The sequence below is a fragment of the Loxodonta africana genome, chromosome 3, assembly GCF_030014295.1.
Source record: "Loxodonta africana isolate mLoxAfr1 chromosome 3, mLoxAfr1.hap2, whole genome shotgun sequence".
NCBI lineage: Eukaryota > Metazoa > Chordata > Mammalia > Proboscidea > Elephantidae > Loxodonta > Loxodonta africana.
In genome coordinates, this window is record NC_087344.1 from 51,361,535 (window position 1) to 51,385,638 (window position 24,104).

General features: G+C 54.8%; 1 protein-coding gene across 3 annotated transcripts in view; it reads left to right on the plus strand.

The window, feature by feature from the left end:
* Window positions 1-845: 845 nt before the first annotated feature.
* Window positions 846-24,104, plus strand: part of CROCC (ciliary rootlet coiled-coil, rootletin) — a 46,042-nt gene continuing 22,783 nt past the window's right edge. Inside the window, exons 1-19 of one of the 3 annotated variants that reach the window (XM_064281357.1) lie at window positions 846-4,705; window positions 5,284-5,425; window positions 6,661-6,815; window positions 10,731-10,916; window positions 11,018-11,101; window positions 11,180-11,241; window positions 11,336-11,501; window positions 12,038-12,144; window positions 14,765-15,001; window positions 15,472-15,568; window positions 16,459-16,524; window positions 17,026-17,259; window positions 18,044-18,243; window positions 18,598-18,780; window positions 20,405-20,549; window positions 21,352-21,498; window positions 21,913-22,143; window positions 22,893-23,086; window positions 23,373-23,500. In XM_064281357.1, the coding sequence (XP_064137427.1) occupies window positions 4,646-4,705; window positions 5,284-5,425; window positions 6,661-6,815; window positions 10,731-10,916; window positions 11,018-11,101; window positions 11,180-11,241; window positions 11,336-11,501; window positions 12,038-12,144; window positions 14,765-15,001; window positions 15,472-15,568; window positions 16,459-16,524; window positions 17,026-17,259; window positions 18,044-18,243; window positions 18,598-18,780; window positions 20,405-20,549; window positions 21,352-21,498; window positions 21,913-22,143; window positions 22,893-23,086; window positions 23,373-23,500 (2,824 nt within the window). In that variant the 5' untranslated portion in view covers window positions 846-4,645. Of the gene's footprint in view, window positions 4,706-5,283; window positions 5,426-6,660; window positions 6,816-10,730; window positions 10,917-11,017; window positions 11,102-11,179; window positions 11,242-11,335; window positions 11,502-12,037; window positions 12,145-14,764; window positions 15,002-15,471; window positions 15,569-16,458; window positions 16,525-17,025; window positions 17,260-18,043; window positions 18,244-18,597; window positions 18,781-20,404; window positions 20,550-21,351; window positions 21,499-21,912; window positions 22,144-22,892; window positions 23,087-23,372; window positions 23,501-24,104 lie in introns of those variants that run through there. The other 2 variants (XM_064281355.1, XM_064281356.1) reach the window with 2 other exon arrangements.

The window sequence follows — 24,104 nt, forward strand, 5'->3', positions numbered from 1 at the left end:
ACGGTCGTAAGAAAATCAGTTTTCCCACGCGTTTAATATTTCAAGCCTCTTATTGCTACTGTGGGCTCTGGCTGGGCTGGAGGGAAATCCTTCCTCGGTATGGTTGGGGGCTGGGTCACTTATCCGAGAGCAGAGTTTAGGGATTTTACGAGTGGAAATCAACTCCACAGCACCTAACAACAAAGGCTGGGCCAGGGATTGCAGCCTGGCTGGGTTCCGATCCTGCGCTGCCCCCTTGCAGCAGCGTGACCTTGAGCCACTTGCCTAATCTGCCGTTTCCCGTGTATGTAAAAGGACTCAATAATCCTTCTCTGCTCGGCTGCCCAGAGCAGCCAACACGCTCCCGTACGCGAAGCCCCTCGGCACGATGTTTGCCGAACCGCTTTACGGACGGTGCCTCCCGGGTCCTTGCTCCCGCTCGCCCCGCCCCCAGCCCAGGGCGCGCACTCCGACCCCGGGAGACGCGGGAGCCCGGGCGGTTCCTGCGCCGGCTCCGCCCCCGACCCCCACCCCGCGGTGCGAGGCCGGCCCCGCCCAGCACTGCCGGCCCGGCCCGGGCGGCGGCGGCGGCGCGCAGAGGTAGGAGAGCGGGACCGCGCGCGCGCGCGTGGGGGGGCGGAGCGCGCTCCCGCAGGCCAGGGTCCCGGGCACGCGCGTCCCCCATGCGAGGAGGCCGCGGGCGCGTACGCCGGCCGTGGGGCTGAGGTTGCAGTGCGCGCCGGAGGCGGGAAGGCAGGCGGGCGCGCGCGAGGTGGGGGCGGGGACGCAGTCCCGGGGATCCCCGGGCGCTCAGGACAGTGTCGGCGCCCACCTCCGCCGCTCGCTGAGGCCGCGAGGAGAGAGCCTCGGCCGGGCTGTGCCGACACCCTGTTCCCCGCGCTTCCCCGGATCCTGCCCCGATCCTCGTGGGCTGGGAAGGGCAGGGGGAGCGGAGTCCTGCCCCGGCGCAGCGGCCTAGAGACGCCCACGGACCCCTCCGCTCTGGGGGTCCTCTGGCTCCACGAGCAGGAGCTCCCGGACTGCAGCCCCCCGTGCGCTCTTCTCGTGTGCGACATTGTTTCATCTTCTTTAAAACCCTGCGAGTCCAGTTTATCTACCGATGACGAAATTGAGGCCCAGAGTGGCCAGTTGAGTTGTCCAAGGTGGCACAGCCAGCAGGAGCCCGCCACCCCTTGGGTTTCTAAAATGAGGCCTGAACAAGCTCTACCCCCACCCTGTTCCATCCCGCCCCACTCAATCTGGGAACCGGACCGAGCTCTGGGAGGACGTCTGCCCCCTTGGTAACCACATCTCCCCAGCTGCCTCTCAGACCCCGACTTGTCGTAGGGGCTGGGACATTGAGGGAGGAGTACTGTCTGTTTACATCCCAGCTTTCCTGTTTTCCTCAGCTGAACTCCCAGCAGGTGCTTAAGAAGTCAGTCCTGTGGTGAGCAGAGACCAGAGGCTGAGGCCCAGCGGGGCCCCTCAGCCAGGAGTGGGGTACAAGAGGGCTCAGGAAGGAGCAGCTCAGGAACCCGAACTGGAGTTTAGGAGTTTCCCATCCACGCGGAAACCGGAGCCCTTGCCCCAGGCCACCCACTTCCCTTACTTAACTCCTCCCCTTCTCAATCTTCTTGTCAAGCCCTGGGCACGGGAGTCAGCACTTAGAGGCTCGGCACTCTTCCAGCCCAGGAGTCCCAAATGGGGGACCAAACCCAGAACCAAACCCATTGCCGTCGATTCCGACTCAGAGCGACCCTATAGGACAGAGTAGAACTGCTCCATGAGGTTTTCAAGGAGCGGCTGGTGAATTCGAACTGCTGACCTTTTGGTTAGCAGCCGAGTTCTTAACCACTGTGACACCAGGGCTCCAAACTGGGCACACTGCCTGGTTTTCACTTTGAACTCCTGAAATCCTGTAGGTGCTTACTTAGGTCTCTCCAGTGATTGCCCATTTGTGGGTAATACCCATGGCCAAGACCTGCCCAATGCGACCCCAGCCACAGGAAATTGTTTTCTTTTTCTTTCCTTTTTTCTCCCCTTTAATTTCCCATATTATTACATGTCTGTTAGCATTCATTCATTCAACAACTGTTTACAGACCTTTGGGCCTTAGGCACTGTGGAGACAACAATGAACAAGGTTGACATGGTCCCTGCCCTTGGAGGAGACAGACAACATACATGTTAAGAAAACAGTGGCCAGGTACTGCCAGGGAGGTCAGGGTTAGCTCTCTCAGAAGGTGACCTTTTTTGTTTTTGCCATTTTAATTATTTTAAGTGTACAGTTCACTGTGCTGTGCAGCCATCGCCCTGTTTCCAAAAGGTTTTCATTACTCCAAACAGAAAACACCTCTTAAGCAATAACTCCTCATTCACTCCTTCACTCCTCAAGGAAACCTATTGCCATCACGTCAGTTCCAACTCACAGCAACCCCATAGGACAGAGTAGAACCGCCTGGTGGATTTGAACTGCTTGGTTAGCAGCCATAGCACTTCACCACTACACCACCGGGGTTTCACTCCTTCCCCTAATAAACTTTGGTCTCTATGCATTTGCCTACTCTACATATTTCATAAAAGGGAGATCATACAGTAAATATTTTTGTGTCTGACTTATTTCACTCTGCATGTTTTCAGAGTTCATCCAGGCTGTAGCATGTGTCAGAACTTCATTTCTCTTTATGACTGACATATCCCATTGTATACGTATTCTACATTTTGTTTTTCCATTTGTCTGTTGATGGACACTTGAGCACTTGAGTTGTTTCCACCTTTTGGCTATTGTGATTAATGCTGCAGTGGATGTTGGTGTACAAGTATCTGAGTTCCTGCTTTCAAGCCTTCTGGTTTGCTCTCAGCTGCTAAGCTAAAGGTTGGGGTTCCAACCCACCCTGTGGCACTGTGGAAGAAAGGCCTGGCAATCTTCTTCTGTAAAGAGTATATCCAAGAAAACCCTTGGGGGCATTCTATTTTGTAACACATGGGGTCACCATGAGTTGGAATGGACTCGACAGCGACAGGTTTTGTTTTGTTTTTTGGATATATACCCAGGAGAAGAAGCTCTGTTGGTACAATGGTTAGGCACTCGGCTGCTTACTGCAAGGTCAGCAGTTCGAACCTACCAGTGGCTCTTTGAAAGAAAAGACCTGTCGATCTGTTCCTGTAAAGATTGTTCTTGTTGTTAGGTGCCATCAAGTTGTTTCCGACTCACAGTGACCCTGTGTACAACAGAATGAAACACTGCCTGTTTCTACGCCATCCTCACAATCGTTACTATGTTTGAGCCCATTGTTGCAGCCGTGTCTCAGTCCATCTCATTGAGGGTCTTCCTCTTTTTCGCTGACCCTCTACGTAGTTTGCCAAGCATGATGTCCTTCTCTAGGGACTAGTCCCTCCTGATAATATGTCCAAAGTTCGTTAGATGAAGTCTTGCCATTCTTGCTTCCAAGGCACACTCTGGCTGTACTTCTTCCAAAACAGATTTGTTCGTTCTTCTGGCAGTCCATGGTATTTTCAGTATTCTTCACCAACACCATAATTCAAAGGCGTCAATTCTCTTCAGTCTTCCTTGTTCACTGCCCAGCTTTCCCATGCATTTATGGGTCAGGTGCACCTTAGTCCTCAAGGTGACATCTTTTCTTTTTAACACTTTCAAGAGGTCTTTTGCAGCAGATTTGCCCAGTGCAATATGTTGATTGATTTCTTGACTGCTGCTTCCATGGATGTTGCTGATTGGTCCAGTTGTGAGGATTTTTGTTTTCTTTATGTTGAGGTGTATTGAAGGGTGTAGTCATTGATCTTCATCAGTAAGTGCTTCAACTCCTCTTCACTTTCAGCAAGCAAGGTTGTGTCACCTGCATATCGCAGGTTGTTAATGACTCTTGCTCCAATCCGGATGCTGAGTTCTTCTTATAGTCCATCCATACAGCCTCCTGGCCACAGGGAAGGGACAGCGAGAGGCAGTGGATGGGCCTCTGAGCCCAGAGCCCTGGATTTTTAAATGTACTGCACACTGTTTGTTTTAACTCCCCAGGCAACTCCATGAGGTGGACACCAATATTATCCATATCTTACGCATGAGAGCATTGATGCTCAGAGAGGCAAAGTCACCTTCCCAGGGGCGCACAGCCAGTGGTGGGACTCAATTCCTTGCCTGGTCTGGGCAGTTCCACAGCCTGCAACTGATGTGGGAAAACTTCTCTCCGTACCCTGTTAATACATTCTTAGCTAACCATGTGACCCCGGTTTTGTGTCAGAGAAGATGGTCATTAGACTTGGAACTCTGGCCTTTCCTGCCTCCTGGTCACTGACCACACTTTCTGGGTTTGGAGGGTTCTAGGATCCAGCAGCCTCTGAGGAGAGGGTCCCCACCTCCACTCCTTCCCTCCTTCTCCCCCGTCTCCACCCCTCCCTTCCTCTCCCTCTCATCTTTCCCCTCCTCATTCTTCTTCCTTCTTCCCTTGCTCCCCTCCCCTCTTCTTCCACCCCCTCCCTGCATCCCCCTACCTGGCTCCTCCCCCTCTATGGTCACATGGGCGAGCCGCCGGATTTAAGCCTAATCTGTCCAGTGCTCAGCACAGCAGCCTGGCCGAGGGGCAGACGGGCTTAGCTAGTCTCTGGGCCCAGGGGAAGGGGGCAGGAGTGGTGCCCACAGCACCCCCCCCATGAACTTAGGGCTGGAGGGCTCACTAGAGGCTCAGCTGGCCCTGGAGACGGTTATCCAGGTGGGTCCTGGGGGCTGTGCCCACGATGTCCAGGGTGAGGGAGTGTGGCTTTAGCAAAAATGAGAAAGGGTGAGTACGTTGTGGGAGTTGAGGCTGGAAGAGGCTGTGGCAGTGGTGGGGTGAACAGGGACCCTGATACGCAGCTCCTGGCCAGACTGGGGGCAAAGAAATGGGCAGGGCTCAACTGCTGTGACTTCCTTATCCCAGGGCCCTGGGGGGTGCCTACGCCCAGATTTTTGGGGTGCAGTGACCTCTGTCAGCACAACAGGGCCTCCCTCATCTGGGGCCTGTGCTGGATTGAAGCCCCCAACACTCTGTGCTGACCTGAGGGGGTTTGCTAGTCGGTTATGGGGTTTGGTTTGCTTCTCTGGCCCTTCCGGGGCAGGGGCTCCTGAGACTCCCCTCCCATGGTGGTCTTTGCCAATTGGATTCTGATGTCCAGGCTTCCCCCACAGTGGGGATTTCCTAAGCAGGTCTCCTGGGCACCTGTGTCTTGGGCAGCAAGACTTTGCTCCTCTCCTACCCAGGCCAGGGAGCCGGGGGCCCAGATCCCCTACAGACCCTCTCTTTCCCCACAGACACTGGAAAGCAGCATCCTGGGGCTCAGCCAAGAGAAAGACCTGAGTGTGCAGGACCCTGCCCAGGACTCTCAGCCCGCCAGCCTGCAGGTCCGCATCCGGGAGATTATCACCCGCAACCTCTCCCAGCCTGAGAGCACAGGTACTACTGCCTTACCCCACCCTTCCACAGACACTGACCACATTCTACTTCTTCCCACATCACCCTCCTCAGCAGGCAGCATCGATGGTAATGATTACAGCTTCCATCTTCCGAAATCCCTACAATGGAGGGACCCTTAGACAGAGGCAGAAACAGAGGCTCAGAGCTGAGGTGTCCTTTACCCAGACTTGTGCCCCATGTGATGCGGCTAGAAGGAAAGGCTAAGCATCCCCTCCCTGCATGCCTGCAGCCTGCTGCAGAGACTTGAACCCCAGACACCATATTCCTGCCCAGGGAAGGTGTGAGCTGGCAGAGTCAGAGATGCAGGGGGAGGTCAACTCAGCTCAGACCAGGACTTTAAAGTAGAGTGAGGGCTGGTGCTGTCCTTTCCCTATACGTGCAGGAAGGCGGATGGGTCCCTGTCTTCCTGTGGCACCAGAGGCCACACTCAGGGGTAGCTGACATGTTTGCCTCTCTCCTTAATAGTGTGTTGGTGCTTCTGTTGCAGTCTCTGTCCTGCTGTTGGGTTGGGGATGGGCCTCTTCTTGGAGGACTAGGGATGTTAGGGCCCCCAGGATCCCCAGATAGGGAGAAACTTAGAGAGCCCTCGCTCCAGGCTGGAAGAGCATAGCAGGCTGCAGCTGCCTGTGGCCCATGGTATGTGTCCAGTTCTCCTGAGGTAGAGGGGAGCCCACAGGAGGGGCACCCCTGCTTCTCCTTCCTCTGGCCTTTCTTTTTTTCCTCCCCTTCTTCCTTCTCCTCACAACCTGACCTGCACTACCTTGCCCAGCTTCAGAAGCTTCATGAAACCCTTCCCTTGGGTGAACCTTTTGGGCTTGCTTGGCAGGAACTAGATACTCTTCTACCAATTTTATAGATCAGCAAAACTGAGGTCAGAGAAGAGTAGTAATTGGAGAAGGAAGGACTAGGACCGGAGGCCTCCTCTCCTGACTCCTAGACCAAGGCTCTCTCCTGCGCTTCCTGGGGCCTGCAGGGGCCACACTTCAACTGTGGTGGGGAATGCCCTTACTCTGGCTCTGGGCCCTTCTCTTTGCCCACCTTTCTGTTCATCAGCTGTGTTTGTACAGTCTAGTGCCACGTCCACTCCTACCCAGGCTGCCCTTTGGGACTTGGTAGATCTTCCTGCTCCAAGTGATGGGTGGGGCATTGGTGAAGGGAAGATGTCCCACTGGACCCAGAAGAAAGCCAACCATGTTCCCACTGTCCCTCACCAGCTCCGCTGCCAGCCACAGAGATGGCGTCACTGCTGTCACTGCAAGAGGAGAACCAGCTGCTGCAGCAGGAACTGTCCCGCGTGGAGGACCTGCTGGCCCAGAGCCGTGCCGAGCGTGATGAGCTTGCCATCAAATTCAACGCAGTCAGTGAGAGGGTAGGTGCTTCCCCGGGACCTGGGGGCTGGGCCAGGGCTTCCCTGCTGCAAAGGCAGGAAGACAGCCAGGCCAGGCCTGCGCACTGGCCAGAAGGTTGGGCCCTCCGGTCAGGCAGGCCTGGGTTCGAATTCTGGCTCTGCCAACCTGAATGGCCTTGAGCAGATCACTTTCAGCTTCTGAGCAGTGAGGATGGTGATATGACATGGAGTTGGTGTGGGGAATCAAAGAGATAATGAAATAAAGTGCCTGACACAGGGCTGTTTCATTCGCTTCTGTTCCAGGCCTTATTGGGGTGGAGGGCACAGAGAACAAGAACCCTAATGGGCCTCCTGCCCCCCTCCGCCCAATTCTCTGGACCTCTCCCTGTGCTCTCATTTACATGGGCCTTGGAGTTAAGGCAAAGTCCCTGGTGGCACAAACTGTGCTCAGCTCCTAACTGAAAGGTTGGTGGTTCAAATCCACCCAGAGGCATCAAGGAGGAAAGTCCTGGTGATATACTTCTGTGAGATTGCAGCTGTTGAAAGCCCTACAGGGTGCAGCTCTGCTCTGACACATGTAGGGTTGCCATGCGTCAGAACTGACTTGACAGCAATGGTTTGGGTCTAGGTGACAGCTGGGCGCTGGGGCAGGATGGCGTAGGCACAGGCAGCTTTCCTCAGGCTCGTCTGGGCAGCCATGAGACCTGCTGCCATTTCCCATGGGGGTGAGGCTCTGCCAGGGAGGGAAGGAGAAGCCAGGGCTGCCTGCAAGCCCAGACAGGACTCACATCCCCTAGCCCCTGCTGCAGGGCCCAGGTCAGGAGGTTGGTGTGGACCAGGGCCAGGAAGCAGGATTCTCTTGGTGCACTATCTCCTTTGAGCCCCTAGGCTCATGGTAGGGACCCTGGAGAGTTGATGGTGGCTGAAAGCTGGTGAGGGAGTTGCACGAGGGAGGGAATGTGTGTGTTGTGTGTGTGTGTGTGTGTGTGCTTGCGTGCATGCGCAGACGGGAGATGTGTGGGTGGTAGGAACAGTTGTAATTGTGGCTGCTGTTTACTGAGTGGCTACTATGTGCTAGGTGCTTTATATTTAAAACACCAAGGCTGGTGCCATTATGATACTCATTTAACAGAGGAAACTGAGGCTCAGGGAGAGTAAGCATTGTGCTCAGGGTCACATGGCCAGTTAAGGCTAGAACTCAGGGCTCCTAACTCCCAGCCTAGGGCTCTGCATTGTGGTTTTGGTTCCCGGATTTGCGAAGAGATGACTGGGCTGGGTGTTTTGTGGGGCAGCTGGCCCTTTGAAAGCTGGACGGGCCCTCGGTCACCAACCAGTGTGTCCCTCTGATGTTACAGGTGGGGAAATTGAGGACCAGAGTGGGCAGAGCCCGGCCCAGAGCCCCCTGTGTGATAGTTGCAGAACCAGGGTTAACCCCAGGTCCCCTGAGCCAGGCCATTGCACACTGGGCCCTGTGTACTATGTTAGGAAGGGAGTGTGCATTTCTGTGTTTGGCTGTGTGTGCCTGCACCCTGGTGTGTGCCTGCCTGGACTGGCCCCCGACTTGTTGGGACACGCCGAGGAGCAGGGTGGGGGTCCATGGTGGCCCCTAGCATTTGGGACAATGCAGAGCTAGTTTTCCCAGGGTTTGCAGGGAGTGTGGAGGATGGGCTGGCCCCAGCCCTGCATTGTTGGTAGTGACAGGGACTTGAGCCAGCCCCTTGGTTTAGACCTCTCTTCTTTTGGCCGCTGGCCCTGTGCTAGGCCCTAGAGATCACCTTATTACAGATGGGAAAACTGAAGCCTGGAAAGGGGGTGTGATAGGCCCAGGTGAGTGGTGGAGCTGGGAGGAGGACTCAGGTCACCTGGACCTCCGTCAAGAGCTCTGCTATCCTGTGGCACAATCTCTTCCTGCTGCCCACCTGTCCCAGTGCATAAAGGTGGCCAGGCCTGGCCTTGTGGTCACAAGAGTTACACGGTAGGCTGGATTGCTGGATTGCGGGCAGTCAGGGAGGTCGTTCTGACCCTTTAAACCCCACAGCGTCCCTGGTATGGGGAGGGGCAGGGGGTAAAGATCTGTGTCCTTTTGACTACATGTAGGGGAACTGAGGCAAAGGCTCCCAAGGGGCACCTGCCAGGTCAGAGAGAGGACCTCGTTGCCCCTGTGGAGGACCCCCCATTTCTGCACCCAGGGAGCAGGTATAGGCGAGGCAGCTGGGAAAGGGAAGAAGGGATGGCCACGCCCCCTCAACTCCAGAGGAAGACTGCCTTGGCTCCCCCAGTGTCCATGGCAACCTGGACAGAGTGAATTGAATGGCGGGCACTAGGGCAGCGGTTGCCAGGGGAGACAGTAAACTTTCTTTATCCCCAGCTTAGTGGTGGCCTCCTCCACTTCTGAATAACAAGGAAAATTGAAAGGCCTTTTTGTGAGGGGCCAGGTTTGTGGAGGTTTGTGGAAAGGGGCGAGGTGTGGCCAGGAGTGGCCTGGGCCTGGCTCTGAGCACTGCGGAAGGGGCTGGAGCACCCGGCAACTGCCTGGACCTCTCTTAATCACAGAAGCAAATAGCACCCTGGTTCACACAGATGCACAAAATATACACAACACAGACCACAATCAGATCCTACCTGGTACACAAAACCCCCATGCCACAGAGACACAAGCCCATCCCACTGACACACTCAGACTGATGGAGTGTGCACAGTACAGCATCACTCCTAATCAGACACCACACAGTTACACACAGACACACAGAACATGTCACTCACACAAATAGTGCCACCATCACAATGTACCCATAGTGCAGACAGCACAACTGTCTTCCGTCTCACGGATACACACAGACAGCAAAAAGCGTACGGCACCACACAGCCCCACAGTCAGCCCCACAGCTATGCACAGACGCACAAAGTGTATAGTTGCTGACACACACCACAGAGACACCTAGAACTCAAACCCACCCACTCACAGTCACCCCCATGCTCTGTAGGGGTTAAGAGGGCTCCCTGGCTAGTGGGGGCAGCCATGGTGGCCCCTAGCATTTGGGACAAGGCAGAGCTAGGGCAGGGCAGGGGTTGACCTGGAAGCCAGAGCTGGGCAGGCCCACCTGTGCCTGCAGGGGTTTGACGGTGAAGGGCTGCAAGCTGCATGGGTGGTGGAGGGGGGTGGTGGTTGAAGAGGCTTCCCATGCCGTCAGGGAGGGGTGGGGACTGAGAGGGCATTTAACAAGCACACGTTGTATATTAGAACATGTGCGTGCACTTCTTATGAATCTTCACCCTGTGTGTATTGGTGGGGTGTTCACCCGTGTCCCCTGCGCGTATTTGGGAATGCCTGTGTGCGTTACGCCTGTGCGTGTCAATAAGCTCAGGTATCCACACGTGTGTTGATGCCTCTGTTATGAATGTGTTCACATGTGGTCATGCCATTCATTAATTATCTCAGCAAGCCACCCCCTTTCTAGGCACTAAGAGCCAAAGAGGAACAAAACCCCAGACTTTTCTGAGCTCATTGCAGGGGGGAGGTTGAGTGGGAGTGGGAGGTTGGAGGGGAGGGGCGACGTGATTCTAATAATCACTAATACGTATTCTGGAGGAGAGGCACAGGGTGCCTGAGGGCCTCTGAGGCTTACATCCAGATGCATCTGTGTGGTTGTGTACATACATGTTTTTGCATGCACACGTTGGTGGACCCACCTACATGCGTGTGTGTATTTCCTGCATGCCCAGTCTGTGTGTTTATGCACAGCTGTATTAGCCTGTGCACGTGCACGTGCATGCTTGTGCATCCTGGGCTTGCCTGGATGTGCCTGCCTCCCCAGGGTGCCAGGCTAACAGCCTGCAAGGCATTGTGGGCCTGGGCCCAGCCTGGTGCCCCCTGCAGAGACCTGTGCCTGCCTTCCCTGGAGGCCCAGGGCTCTCACCCAGGGCCCTTCCCTGCAGCTGGAGCAGGCTGTGCAGATGGAATCAGGGGAGCTGGAGACACTGGAGCCGAGGGGGCTGGTCCGGCAGAGTGTGGAGCTGCGGAGGCAGCTGCAGGAGGAGCAGGCCTCCTACCGGCGCAAGCTGCAGGCCTATCAGGAGGGTCAGCAGCGGCAAGCTCAACTTGTGCAGCGGCTGCAGGCCAAGGTCAGGGCCACCCACCCTGCTCCTACCCACCCATGTGCTCATCTCATCCTGCTCCTGCCCCCACCCCCAGGCACTAGTGATCACTCCCCGCCCACCCCCAGATCCTCCAATACAAGAAGAAGTGCACGGAGCTGGAGCAGCAGCTACTGGAGCGGTCCACCGAGCTGGAGCAGCAGCAGCTGAGGGTGGGTGCCAGGTGAGGCAGGGCTAGCGCTGCCCTCTGTGTGCCCAACCTGATGCTTCCCTTCCCTCCCCTCCCCCAGGACACTGAGCACAGCCAGGACCTGGAGAGCGCCCTCATCAGGCTGGAGGAGGAGCAGCAGAGGTGGGGCTGCAGCAGGGGGTCTTCCTGGCATAAGTGGGGGGGTCCCAGGGTAGGGCTGGGTAGACTTCCCCCCCATCTCCTTTGTCCTGCTCAGGAGTGCCAGCCTGGTCCAGGTGAATGCTATGCTCCGAGAGCAACTGGACCAGGTGGGTTCGGCCAACCAGGCCCTGAGTGAGGACATACGCAAGGTGACCAGCGACTGGACACGCAGCCGCCAGGAGCTGGAGCAGCGGGAGGCAGCGTGGAGGCGTGAGGAGGAGGTGGGCATCATGGGGGCTGGGAGGCGAGTTGGCTGCGCTGGGTCCACCCTGACACAAAGGGAAGGGCCACGGTAGAGCAGTGAGGGAGGAGGGCCCTGCTAGCCAGGTGAGTGCTTTAGAAAAGGTAAATAATTGTCATCATAATAGCTGGCTTTGTACCCGGTACCAAATGCCGGTACACAGATTTATTCCTCCTTATTTTTTTATAAGCATATGTGGTAGGTGCTATCCTTATCCTCGTTTTAAAGAGAGGTCATGCAGCTGGTAGCTGGGGTGCAATCCTAGGTCCGCAGTACTTCCTGTCCTTCTTTGCTACCTCTGCTGGTGAAGGCCGTGAAACCCAGTTCCCTGTGCAAGAGAGAACCACTGAGGCTTGGAAACACGAGTGTGGCAGCTCTGAAGCACAGCGCTTGTGCAGGCCCTGAGCTGGTGCATGGGAAGTCCCACTCCCTGGGTAATCAGAGTTGGGGGAGCTTTGGGAGAGGAAGTAGATGGGCCCTCACTCCAGCCCCTCACCAGACACATCTTCCCTCCAGTCCTTCAACACCTACTTCAGCAACGAACACAGCCGCCTGCTTGTCCTCTGGAGGCAGGTTGTGGGGATGCGACGGCTGGTCAGTGAGGTGAAGATGGCCACCGAGAGGTAAGATGGCCACCCAGAGGTAAGATGGCCACTCAGAGGGGAGGCCTGGCAGGTGAAGGGGCTGATTTGAGGAGACTACGGCAGCTGTGAGGCAACCCATTCTTTAAGTTGAACTCAACTCGGTTGAACTTCTGTTCAGCTCAACTATGCCAGACCCTGTGAAGATAGAGGCGACTTGTAGTAATTAAGTCACCATGATCATGGCAATCACCATTTTTTAGGCATTTACTCTGAGCTAGCAACTTTATTTCATACACTATTAACAGCATCTTTGTGAGGTAGGAACTGTAATAATCCCCATTTTATAGATAAGGACCCTGAGGCTCAGATAGGTTGAGTAACCTTCCCCAGGTCACACAGCAGTCAGTAAATGGATGAGTCAGAATTTGAACCCAGGATTGTCTGGTTCTGGAGCTTCTGCTTTTAAGCCACTAGAATCTCTGGCTTCTGTACCCAAGGACCTTGAAACCTCTAGTGATGAAAAGACATAGACATTCAAAATTCTAGTCTGAGGAAGTGAATGTCCAGACTTATCAATGTCACAGATAGTTTGTTTTTTTTTAATTTTTATTGTACTTTAAGTGAAAGTTTACAAATCAAGTTAGTCTCTCGTACAAAAATTTATATACACCTTGCTATATACTCCTAGTTGCTCTCCCCCTAATGCGACAGCACACTTCTTCTCTCCACCCTGTATTCCCTGTGTCCATCCAGCCAGCTTCTGCCGCCCTCCAATGTCACAGAGAGTTTTGCTTCACTTTTTGTCTTTATGGTTTGTTTGAATCAGGATCCATAGACGTTCACAAAATGAAATCGGTTAATTTGGCTTTTAAGTGTCTTATGATCTGTTTGCCTCTCCTCTTTTTCCATTATAGTTTTTATTTTATTTTTGTTGTTGCTGAGAATATACATAGCAGAACATAGACCAATTCAACAATTTCTACATGTACAATTCAGGGACATTGATTACATTCTTTGAGTTGGGCAACCATCCTCACGCTCCTTTTCTGAGTTGTTCCTCCTGCGTTAACATAATCTCACTGCCCTCTAAGTTTCCTCTCTAAACATTTGAGTTGCGGTTGTCAATGTGATCCCATGTAGATCGATCTTAAAAGAGCACGATGCTCAAGGCAGACATTCCCATTATAATTTATTTGTTCAGGAAGTGGGGACAGTTGTCCTTAGAGATTCCCAGTTTGGATTTTGCTGTTTGCACCCCTGTGGTGTCGTTTAACATGTTCCTCTGTCCCTTGTATTTGCTACAAATTGAGGGGTGCAGCTAAGGCTTGATCAGCTTCAGGTCTGGGTTTTTCTGGCAAGCCTGCCTCATAAGCGGTGGTGTGCACTTCCATGAGAAAGCACCTTTGATGCCTGGTTGTCTCTCTTTTTGTGATGTAATGATTTTGTGACCCTTTGATGCTCCCTGCCAAAAGCCAGACATTCAACAGAGGCTGCAGAATCATGCTATTCTCATTCTCTCACTTGTGCATGTATTAACTGTAATTCTTCTATAATGAGGCACTTCCCCTTGTTATTGTCGGACACTCAGTGGTATAGTTCATTCAGGAAAGGCAAGGATTTAACCAATTTGATATATTTAAAATAATTTTATTTTTAATTAGCACTTTAAAACTGTATATTTTACTTTTGAATATATCACATATTCACAAGGGCCAAATTTCAAAAGGCATGAATGCTGGATAGTGAAGTCTCCCTCCCGCTGCTGGCCCAGCTCATCCCCTCCCCTCCTCGGAGACAAGCAGTATTACCAGTTTCCTAAGTCACCTTCCAGGGTTATTTTATTCAAGCAAATACAGCAGGTCACACACACATACACCCCCTACACACACACACACACACACTCCTTCTTTTATACTCTTGGTGGGGTTTCATATGCATAGTTCTTGGAGATGCTTTCTTCACCTAATCGTGGAAATGGCTCCACATCAAGCCAGGAGAAGCTTCCTCATTCTTTTTTCTTGGCTTTTTTTTTTTTTTTTTTTTACAGAATATGCCATTGAGTGGTTGCACAATAGCGTATTTAACAGCAGTCCCCTTTTGATGGACATTTAGGTTGTCACCAGCATTTTTAACATAAGCAATGTTGCTTTGAATCACTTTCCACACTGATCATTTTCCTTGCATTGGAGTATATCTATAGAATAAATTCTTAGAGGTGGAATTAGTGGGTTAAAGGGTCTGTGCATTTATAATTTCAGAGTGTGTCCTAACTGCCCTCCATTGTGGTTGTACCAGTTATCTCCCTTGGTGGCACAGTCAGTTAAATGCTTGACTACTAACCGAAAGGTTGATGATTCGAACCCATCCTGAGGCACCTCAGCCTTAAAAACCCTATGGAGCAGTTCTACTCTGCACACATGGGGTGGCCATGAGTTGGAACTGACGTGACGACATTTGGTTTGGTTCAGTGGTTGTACCCACTTACCCTCCTACCATACTGTATGAGAGGGCTTGTTTCCCCATAACTTCACCCACACTGTGTATTACACAACTTTCTTTTTTCCCATCTGATAGTGGCAAATGGCATTCCAGTATAGTTTGCATTTGCACTTGGGAGCCCACGCCCCCTTCCCATCCCCATCCTGTGCCCTCTCCTTAGGGACCTGCTGCAGCTGGGAGGGGATCTGGCCAGGACTTCGCGGGCCGTCCAGGAGGCAGGCCTGGGGCTGAGCGCAGGCCTGCGGCTGGCTGAGAGCCAGGCTGAGGCAGCTCTGGAGAAACAGGTTCTGCTGCAGACCCAGCTGGAGGAGCAGCTGCGGGACAAGGTGCTCCGTGAGAAGGACCTGGCCCAGCTGCAGGTGCAAAGTGACCTGGACAAGGCCAACCTCAGTGCCAGGTGGGTGCCTGGTGGGTACTGTGAGAGGCAGGCCACTCTGCAGAGGGTGTCCTTGGAGATGTTGGGAGGTGGGAGTGTCTGTTCAGTGGAGATGGGCCCAGCCCCCATGTGAGCTCAGCCACTCTTCCCAGGCAGCCCATTTAACAGAGGTGGAGACTGAGATTCAGAGGCACTTGCCCAGGACACATCAAAAGCGGTTCAGCTTCTGATGCAGAACTTGTGCTCCTAACTCCTGCTACCTGGACAGACTTTGCCGTGAGATAAAGCAGATAGTAATGTCATTCCTATTTTATAGGTGAGAAGTCTGAGGCTCAGAGAGAAGTGACTTGCCCAAAATCACGCAGCTGGGGAGGTGGATTCTAGGGCGCCTGCCTTGGGTTTGTGGAAGCATGAAGAGTGCAGGAGCTGGTAGGCTTGGGGAGAAGATGGGGTGAGCCCCCATTCACCTCTGCTGCTCTTCCCACCTCCAGAGTGACAGAGCTAGCCCTGGCAGTGGAGCACCTTCAGAACCAGAGTCTGGAGAAGGATCAGGCCAACAAGGCCCTCACTGAGAAGCTCGAGGCCCTGGTGAGATGGGGCTTCTCTGAGGGTAGCAGGGCAGGGCGGGGGACTGACCAGAGCCATGGACCCAGGCTTAGGGCTGGGCTACTAGGGCCACTCCTGAGAATCCCACTCAGACTCAGACCCAGTCCTCATTAATTGAGTGCCTAGTGTATACCAGGAAAACCCTGGTGGCGTAGTGGTTAAGAGCCAAAAGATGGGCAGTTTGAATCCACCAGCCACTCCTTGGAAACCCTATGGGGCAGTTTCTACTCTGTCCTGTGGGGTTGCTATGAGTCAGAATCTTGGAATCGACTCGATGGCAAGGGGTTTGGTTTTTTTTTTTTTTTTTGGTTAGTGTATACCAGACTTAGCAGTAAGCACATTCACCTTCTTTATCCCATTTTGTCCTACCAGCATCCTCCCTGTAGCATGAACCCACTACACAGATGAGAAAACTGAGTCATAGAGGGGAAATGCTTGTCCAGAGTCTCAGAAATGCTCGTCCAGTCTCAGAGGCAGTAGGCAGGGGAGTCAGGGCCTGAACTCATGCCTGCTCCCCCTCAGCCCAGGTCTCTTCCTCTTGCAACTCAGCTGTCCCCCACCAGAGGGGCAATCCTCAATGGTACCATCTGGGCTGGTTACCCTTCTGTGTCGGGCTTGGCCTAGGTTCTACGTCCAACTGTCCTTCAACGGGCTGTGTGACCTGGGGCAGGACACCGGCCTTCTCTGGGCCTTGTCTGTTCAGTGAGAGCAGTGAGGCTGCTGTGGGGTATTTCAGGCAGGGCCCTAGAGACTACCTGGTGTATGGTGGGCCAGGGAGGGAGAGGAAGGGGAGGGTTTCAGACTGGGGCAGAGACCCTGACCACCTTTTCTTTATCTCTCCTACCCCACTCCATGAATCCCTGCGGCTACAGGAGCAGGCGACTCTAGAGACAGAGGATGGAGAGGGGCTGCAGCAGACCCTGAGGGACCTGGCCCAGGTACGAGGCCTGAGGAGTGGAGAGGCCGGAAGGGGTGGGAGCCCAGTGCCAGCAAGGCCCAGCAGTCCTGGGCCATTCTGCCTCCTGTGGTGGCTGTGGGCTGACTTGCAGGTAGTTCTCGGCCTGGGGACCCAGGCAGCTGTTAGACACGTCTGCTGGAAGGGCGGGGCCTTTGTTCTGGGAGGAGCCCCCAGTCTGACAGCGGAGGCACAGCTCTTGCCCTGGGGGAGCAGGGCTCATCTGTGAGAGACACTGAATGATGTCTTCGCAGTCGATGTTTGGCAAAATAAATGGGAGACCTTACCTGGGGCTGGAGGGTTGTGACCTAGTGGAGGAGATGGAATCAGGAGGACTTCTCACAGGAAGGGAACCTTGGAATGTGCTGCAGAGCCTAGGATGACGGAATGTGGGGACCGGCGACCCCATTGCCCGCCTGGGCTTCTTTACCGACCTAACCCCAGCTCCCCTCCTCTTTTGCTCTCGCCCTCACTCCGCTCTTAGGCTGTCCTGTCTGACCCAGAGAGCGGTGTTCAGCTAAGCGGCTCCGAGCGCACGGCCGATGCATCAGATGGCAGCCTACGGGGACTCTCGGGCCCGCGGACCCCGTCCCCACCGCGGCGCTCCTCGCCCAGCCGCGGTCGTTCCCCCCGCCGAGGCCCGTCCCCCGCCTGCTCCGACTCCTCCACACTCGCCCTGATCCACTCAGCCCTGCACAAGCGCCAGCTGCAGGTTCAGGTAGGGTGAAGCCAGGATCCAGGGGCGGAGCCTAAGCATCCCGGGAGGGGAGCCATGGCCTTGGAAGGAGAGCCCTGAGTATCCTGGGATAGAACTGGAGCCCTGAGAAAGGGCATCTGAGAGTCCTGGACCCTGTCAGGAGCCAAGGAGAAGGCTGAGAGCTCTGGAGCAGAATCTGAGCCCAGAGTGGGCGGTGCTGGGCAATTGAGGGAGGAGCCTGGGGAGGGAGGAGCCTGGGGAGGGAGGAGCCTGGGGAGGGAGGAGCCTGGGGAGGGAGGAGCCTGGGGAGGGAGGAGCCTGGGGCAGGGGTAGAGCCCTGGTAGGCAGGTAGATGAGTATCCCCAGTTGTACAAAGCCAGGATTCTAGGAAAAGGTCTGGGAGGACGCATAAGAGCCTAGGGAGAGAAGAGCTAGCCCCTCTGGAAGGAGCCAAGGTAGGAAGGAGTCTGAAGTGGAACCAGGGCGGAAAGCGGGGGAGCCTGCGGGGCTGCAGGGAGCCCTCTAGTGGGCACAGCTTCGTTCAGTGAGATGCTTGGTGCTTTGGGATGCTGGGGCCTTAGATTGGGGTTGCCGGGACCCCAGGGAGAGGGGCTTGGAGCTCAGCAAAGGGCTCAGAAGGGTGGCCAGGACACAGTGAAGGAAGTGGAAACTGAGGCCTTGGGGCTTCAGTTATTCCCCTGCCCCAGGCCAAGCCCCAGTGTAGGATGGTGAATACTCCTGGAACCAGCAGGGGTGAGGGCAAGCTCTGGGAGCCTCCTTGCTCTGAGTGATTCCCTGGCCATAGGACATGCGTGGGCGCTACGAGGCGAGCCAGGACCTCCTGGTCACCCTGCGGAAGCAGCTTAGTGACAGCGAGGGCGAGCGTCGGGCCCTCGAGGAACAGCTGCAGCGTCTGCGGGACAAGGCTGATGGAGTCACCCAGGCCCATGAGGATGCCCAGCGCGAGGCTCAGCGTCTGCGGAGCGCCAACGACCTCCTGAGCAGGTGTCTGGGAGGTCTGCGGTGGGGGACCCGGAGAGTAAGTCAGAGTCTGGGCCTCACACTGCCCAAGCCTGTAAGATGTGCATCTGCACTGCCTACTGTGGCAGCCACTGTCCATTGCACTGGGCCTCCATGGGGGTAGGTCAGGGAGAGGACAGCCAGGTTCTCTCTGCTGGGAAGAGTCAGCTCCAGAGAGTCAGCAGGAGGGACTGGCCATGGGCAGGGTCAGGGAAGGCTTCCTGGTTGCAGGTCCTTAGAGGGTGGGAGAATGTGGCCCATGGCCAGGACAACAGCATGGCCATTGTCTTCCCTGGTGCCCCAGCCTCCCCTTCAGCTCCCCTTCCCCTTGCCTTGTAGGGAGAAGGACAGCCTGGCCAACAGCCTGCAGGCGGTGCGGCAGCAAGCCGAGGAACTACGGCAGGAGCGGGAGAAGCTGCAGGCAGCCCAGGAGGAGCTGCGGCGCCAGCGAGACCGCCTGGAGGAAGAGCGGGAGGATGCGGTGCAGGATGGCGCACAGGCACGCAGGGAACTCGAGCGCAGGTGAGCACCTTCTGACCTTAGGGTGCTTGAGAGCACCCCTGGGGGTTAGTGAGCACATGCTGTGTCCTAAGAAGTCCCTGGGTGGTGCAGGTGATTAATGCACTTGGCTACTAACCAAAAGGTTGGAGGTTCGAGTCCACCCAAAGACACCTTGGAAGAAATTCTTGGTGATCAACTTCTAAAAAATCAGCCATTGAAAACCCTGTGGAGTCTTTTCCAACCAATGGTCCCAGATAGAATGGGAGTAAAAAACGTAGAACAAAACTTAAATTCCTAAAGAAGACCAGACTTACTAGACCAGTAGAGACTAGAGGAACCCCAAGACTGTTGCCTTGGGATACTCTTTAAACTTGGAACTCAAACCACTGCTGGTGGTCACCTATCAGCCAAAAGACCGAGTGGCTCATAAAATAAATAATATCACCTGTGAGTACTGTGCTTCTCTAAATAATCATCTATACAAAACCTAACAGTCAGCATTTACCCTAGACCAAAGATGAGATGGTAAGGGGGGCAAGGAAGCTAGATTAATGGAAACAGAACTACCAGAATGAAAGTAATGAGAATGCTGATACATTCTGAAAAGTTTAACCAATTTTACGGAATAATATATATAGAAATTGTGAAATGAGAGTCTAATTTGCTATGTAAATTTTCTCCAAAATCACAATTAAAAAAAAAAAAAAGCCTGTGGAACAATGTTCTGCCCTGACACACATGGGATCTCCATGAGTTAGAGTCAACTTGATGCAACTGTTTTTTTTTTTTTTTTTTTTCTGTGTCCTTGACCTTGTACCATCTCAAGAAGTCCTCACAATACTCTTCATATGTAGGATCTTCTAACCAGCCCCCTGTTGGGAAACTGAGGCTCAGGGAGGTATAGTCACTGATCTGGGATCAGAGAACTGGTAGGAGGTAGAGCCTGGATAATGGTAACAACCATAATTAAAATAGCAGTAGTCATATTAACAATGTCAACATCATTTTTTACATTTAAAATTACAGTAATGCTATAATATTAATACTAATGTTAGTAAGTGCCAGATGCCATTTTAAGCACTTAGGTTCTCTCATTTAACCCTCATGGTAACTCTATTGTATAGAAGCTGTTATTATCCCCATTTTATAGACGGTGAGACTGAGGCACAGAAAGGTCATGTAACTTGCCTGAGGTCACATAGCTAGTTAGTGGAAGAGCCTGGATTTGAACCCAAACATTCTGCCTCCAGATTCCCGAATTAAGCTATTAACCACTGTACTGTTTACTCCTCCAAGACATATGTAACAATGATGTTTAGTCTGTGTGCTGATGGATATTATTCTTGTTTTTAAAGCCCTTAGGGAGCTGTGACAAGCACTGTTTTAAGCACTTCATGTAGGGCATGCATCCTTATAACAACTTCACGAAGCAGGTGTTACCCCATTTTGCACATGTGAAAAGTGAGGCCAAGAGTCATAAAGCCAGAAGGTGGTGGGGCCTGGCTGTCCTTGTGGATGAGGCTCTTGCCCCCATGGCACCTGCCTCAGGCCTGACCCCTGGCTTACCTCCCTGCTTGGCTCTTTGGCTATGGGAGGCTCAGGGCAGGGAGGTGACATGAGGCACCTGCACGCCTCTATCCCATAGTCACAGACAGCTGGAGCAGCTGGAAGGGAGGCGCTCAGGGCTGGCAAAGGAGCTGGTGGAGGTGAGGGAGGCGCTGAGCTGTGCCACACTGCAGCGGGACGTGCTGCAGGCCGAGAAGGCTGAGGTGGCTGAGGCACTGACCAAGGTGAGTCCTGCCTGCCATAAACCAGACTGACCAGTCCTCGGGCCAACCTCTGACCCCAACCACAAACCTATCTCAGGCCCTAAATCTCAAGCCTTCTCACTCTGGCTACAGACTGCCCCTATTTCAGGCTGACCACTGACCCTGGTCACAGACTGATCTCTTCCTTCTGGACACAGGCTAACCTTTGACCCAGGCCCCAGCCTGACCGCTGATTCCAGTCACAAGTGAATCGACCCTTATTGGTGGCCATAGCCCTGGTTTCCCAGAGCCTCCTGAGGCAGTCCTGGACACAGGCCCTGAGGTCTATAAGAGTTGGAACCACAGTGCAGAGAGTTCTTGGAGGGAGCCTGCCCTGCCCCACTCCCTGCAACTGGACTCTGAGCAATGCCTCCCCTAGATCACACTCTGGGGGGGACCCTCCCGTGGCTTACTTCTGACCCTGCCGTGGCTTACTTCTGACCCTGCCGTGTGTCATGAGCTGGGGTTGATCTGAGCTTGCTCAGCTCGCCATGTGCGGCTTCTTTTAAATAGCTGCATAGGCAGCAGGCGCCTTGAGCAGTGGTTATTTTCTGTCTCATGTGTCTCCCTCCTTGTCTCCCCACCCTGTCTCTGAGGGTCCTGCCTCTCCCTGCCCCTCCCCACTTCCTACCGTCCTGCCTTTCCCAGTCTCTCCGCCTTTCTGCCCACCACTTCTCGTCTCTTCTGTCTCCACACATCCTTTCCTGTCTCTCCCCACTTCTCCTTGTCTGTCCTGTCTCTCTCTCCCTGACCATCTCTGGTTTCCTGGTCCCAACCCCAACAGGCCGAGGCTGGCCATGTGGAGCTTGAGCTCTCAATGACCAAGCTCAGGGCGGAGGAAGCCTCTCTGCGGGACTCCTTGTCCAAGCTGAGTGCCCTCAACGAGAGCCTGGCTCAGGACAAGCTGGGGCTGAACCGCCTTGTTGCCCAGGTACTGTGCACCACCCACCCCACCAAGCTGTCCTCCCCACTCAGGTGTCCAGCTCAGCTCTGTCACACCCCATTGCCTATCTCGCTGTCCATCTCGCTGTATGCTTCTGTCCCTATACATCTGCCTTAGCCCTGCCCCTTCTGCCTCTGTCCCTGTCTCTTTCTGTCTCTGTTGCTCTGTCTCTGACTGTCTAGCTTCTCTCTCGTGGTATCAGAGAAAAGGAGCCTCATGGGCCCGCCTCTCTTTCCTTCCCTCCTCAGTATCCACATGCCCAAGTACATAGCCCCTCATCCCCCGGGAGCTTCCCTGGGCTGGCTGTGATAGGTGGGTGGGAGTAGCTGCCCAGGTGGGATCGGGGTGGCTAGGCTGATCTGCTCAGTGGTTTCCACCCCACCCCAACCCCGGCCCCCACAGCTGGAGGAGGAAAAGGCAGCCCTCCTGGGGCGGCAGCGGCTGGCCGAGCAGGAGGCCACCTTGGTGAGGGAGGAGCTAGAGCGGCTGGAGCAGCTGCGTCTGGAGCAGGAGGTGGAGCGGCAGGGCCTGGAGGGCTCCCTGCGTGTGGCGGAGCAGGCCCGGGAGGCCCTGGACCACCAGCTCCCCACACTGAGCCAGGAGCGCAGCCGGCTGCAGGAGCAGCTGGCTCAGGTGGGCCCAAGCACTGTGTGTATGTTGGGGTGCACATGGTGGGGAGGGGCCCAGATGCCCAGCCTCCTGCATCCTGTCCTGGGATAAGTTACAGGCTCAGGAGCCTGATTCTGGGTTTAAATCCTAACCCCACCTCCACTAGCTAGTGACCTTGGACAAATTACTCAACGTCTCCCTGCCTCATTCACCCCATCTGTAACATGGGACTAATAGTTCTTATCACGAGGGGCTTGTTTAGGTGAGGAAACCCCTGTAAAGTGCTTAGTAGAGAAGGACCTGGCACCAAGTCATCACTCAGTAAAGATTAATTGTATGGTAATGAGTAGAGAATTTTAGAATTGGAATTTTAGATTCACTGGGGACTAGAAGGGACCTTAGGGGTTCAGGGATCCAGTGACTTTTATACACTCCCCGTCCCAGAGGGCCAGACTCCTGGGAGGGCCTCTAGGGAGCAGGGGGTCCCCTTCTATCTGTTGTATATATTTAGCTTCTCTGGAAGTGTTGGAAAGGGTTCTGTTGCTCCCAAAACTAAGAGTGAGCACCTTCATTTTCGTATGCATGTATATAACAGGCCCAGAGAAGGCTATGATTTGCCCAAGTACACACAGCATGTCAGGACAGAGCCTGGGCTTGAACCCAGGTCCCTGGCTGCCATGCCAGGGCTGGGTCAAGCCCAGGATGTAGGGACTGTGTGATGAGCAGGCTGAGGGATTCCAGGAGTGGTGCTCATGGTCCCTGGCTGGGGGTAGCTCTCCCGGCAGCTGAGCGGACGGGAGCAGGAGCTGGAGCAGGCCCGGCGGGAATGGCAGCGGCAGGTGGAGGCGCTCGAGCGGGCAGCCCGGGAGAAGGAGGCGCTGGCCAAGGAGCGGGCCAGCCTGGCGGTGCAGCTGGCGGCCGCTGAGCGGGAAGGTCGGACCCTGTCCGAGGAGGCCGCATGCCTACGGTAAGGCCTTGGGCTCTGGGCCTCTGCCTAGCCCACCCTGGGGGGGAGGTCTGCCTCGGGCCACAACTGGACCAGCCACACCCTGGCATCGGCTTCCAGGGGCAGTTACCTAGGAGCAGGGCTTGCTAACATGTCCTAACTATGGCTCAGGCTTCCCCAGGGAGTGTGTGCCCGGCTGGGCAGGTAGGCTGGCACCCAGCCCACAGCTGGCCACTCCCCCAGAGCCATGGCTTCCTGGGGCTAGGGAGGCTGAGTCCCAAGACCTTGGGGATTGTGTGTGCTGCAGCCTGGAGAAAGAGGCCCTGGAGAGCAGCCTGTTTGAAGTGCAGCGGCAGCTTGCCCAGCTCGAGGCCCGCCGGGAGCAGCTGGAAGCAGATGGGCAGGCCCTGCTGCTGGCCAAGGAGGCTCTGACTGGTACGGGGGTTGGGGACGGGAGTGGGCACACCGGGCTCCAGCCTAGACTGCAACCTGCTGAGTTCTGGGATCTCTTAGAAGCTGGGGGCACTGGCTTTGGAGTCTGGCTGACCTGGGTTCCGGTCCTGGGGCTGCCACTTAGATCTGAGCCTCCTTGAGCCTCCCCCTCCTGTCTCTGAGCTGCAGGTGCCTCGTTTGATACGTAGAGATGGTAATGCCTGCTTTCTGAGGCTGTTGCCAGGGTGAGGAGAGAGAAGCGTGTAAAAGGCTTGGCACAGTGCCTGGCTCATTCAACGGTGGCTGTGGCTTAGCGTTACCAGGGCAGTTAGAGAGTTCCCAGCAGAGGTATCAGCCTTTCCAGGTGACTCTCTCTTGACTCTGCAATCCCAGCCCCGCTTCTGTCCACGTTCCCCACCTAGGCTCTGAGCTCTGGGATGCTTCTCGATCAATAAACATTTACTGTATACCTACCTGGCCTATGAAAATCAATTTTTCTGTCCATGTCTGCCTGAGCCCAACAGAGCTAGGAAGGGAAATGCTAGTGGAGTCACTGATGGGTTTCCAACCCAGGAGATGGTTTTCAGATGGTCCACAGTGGGGCCTG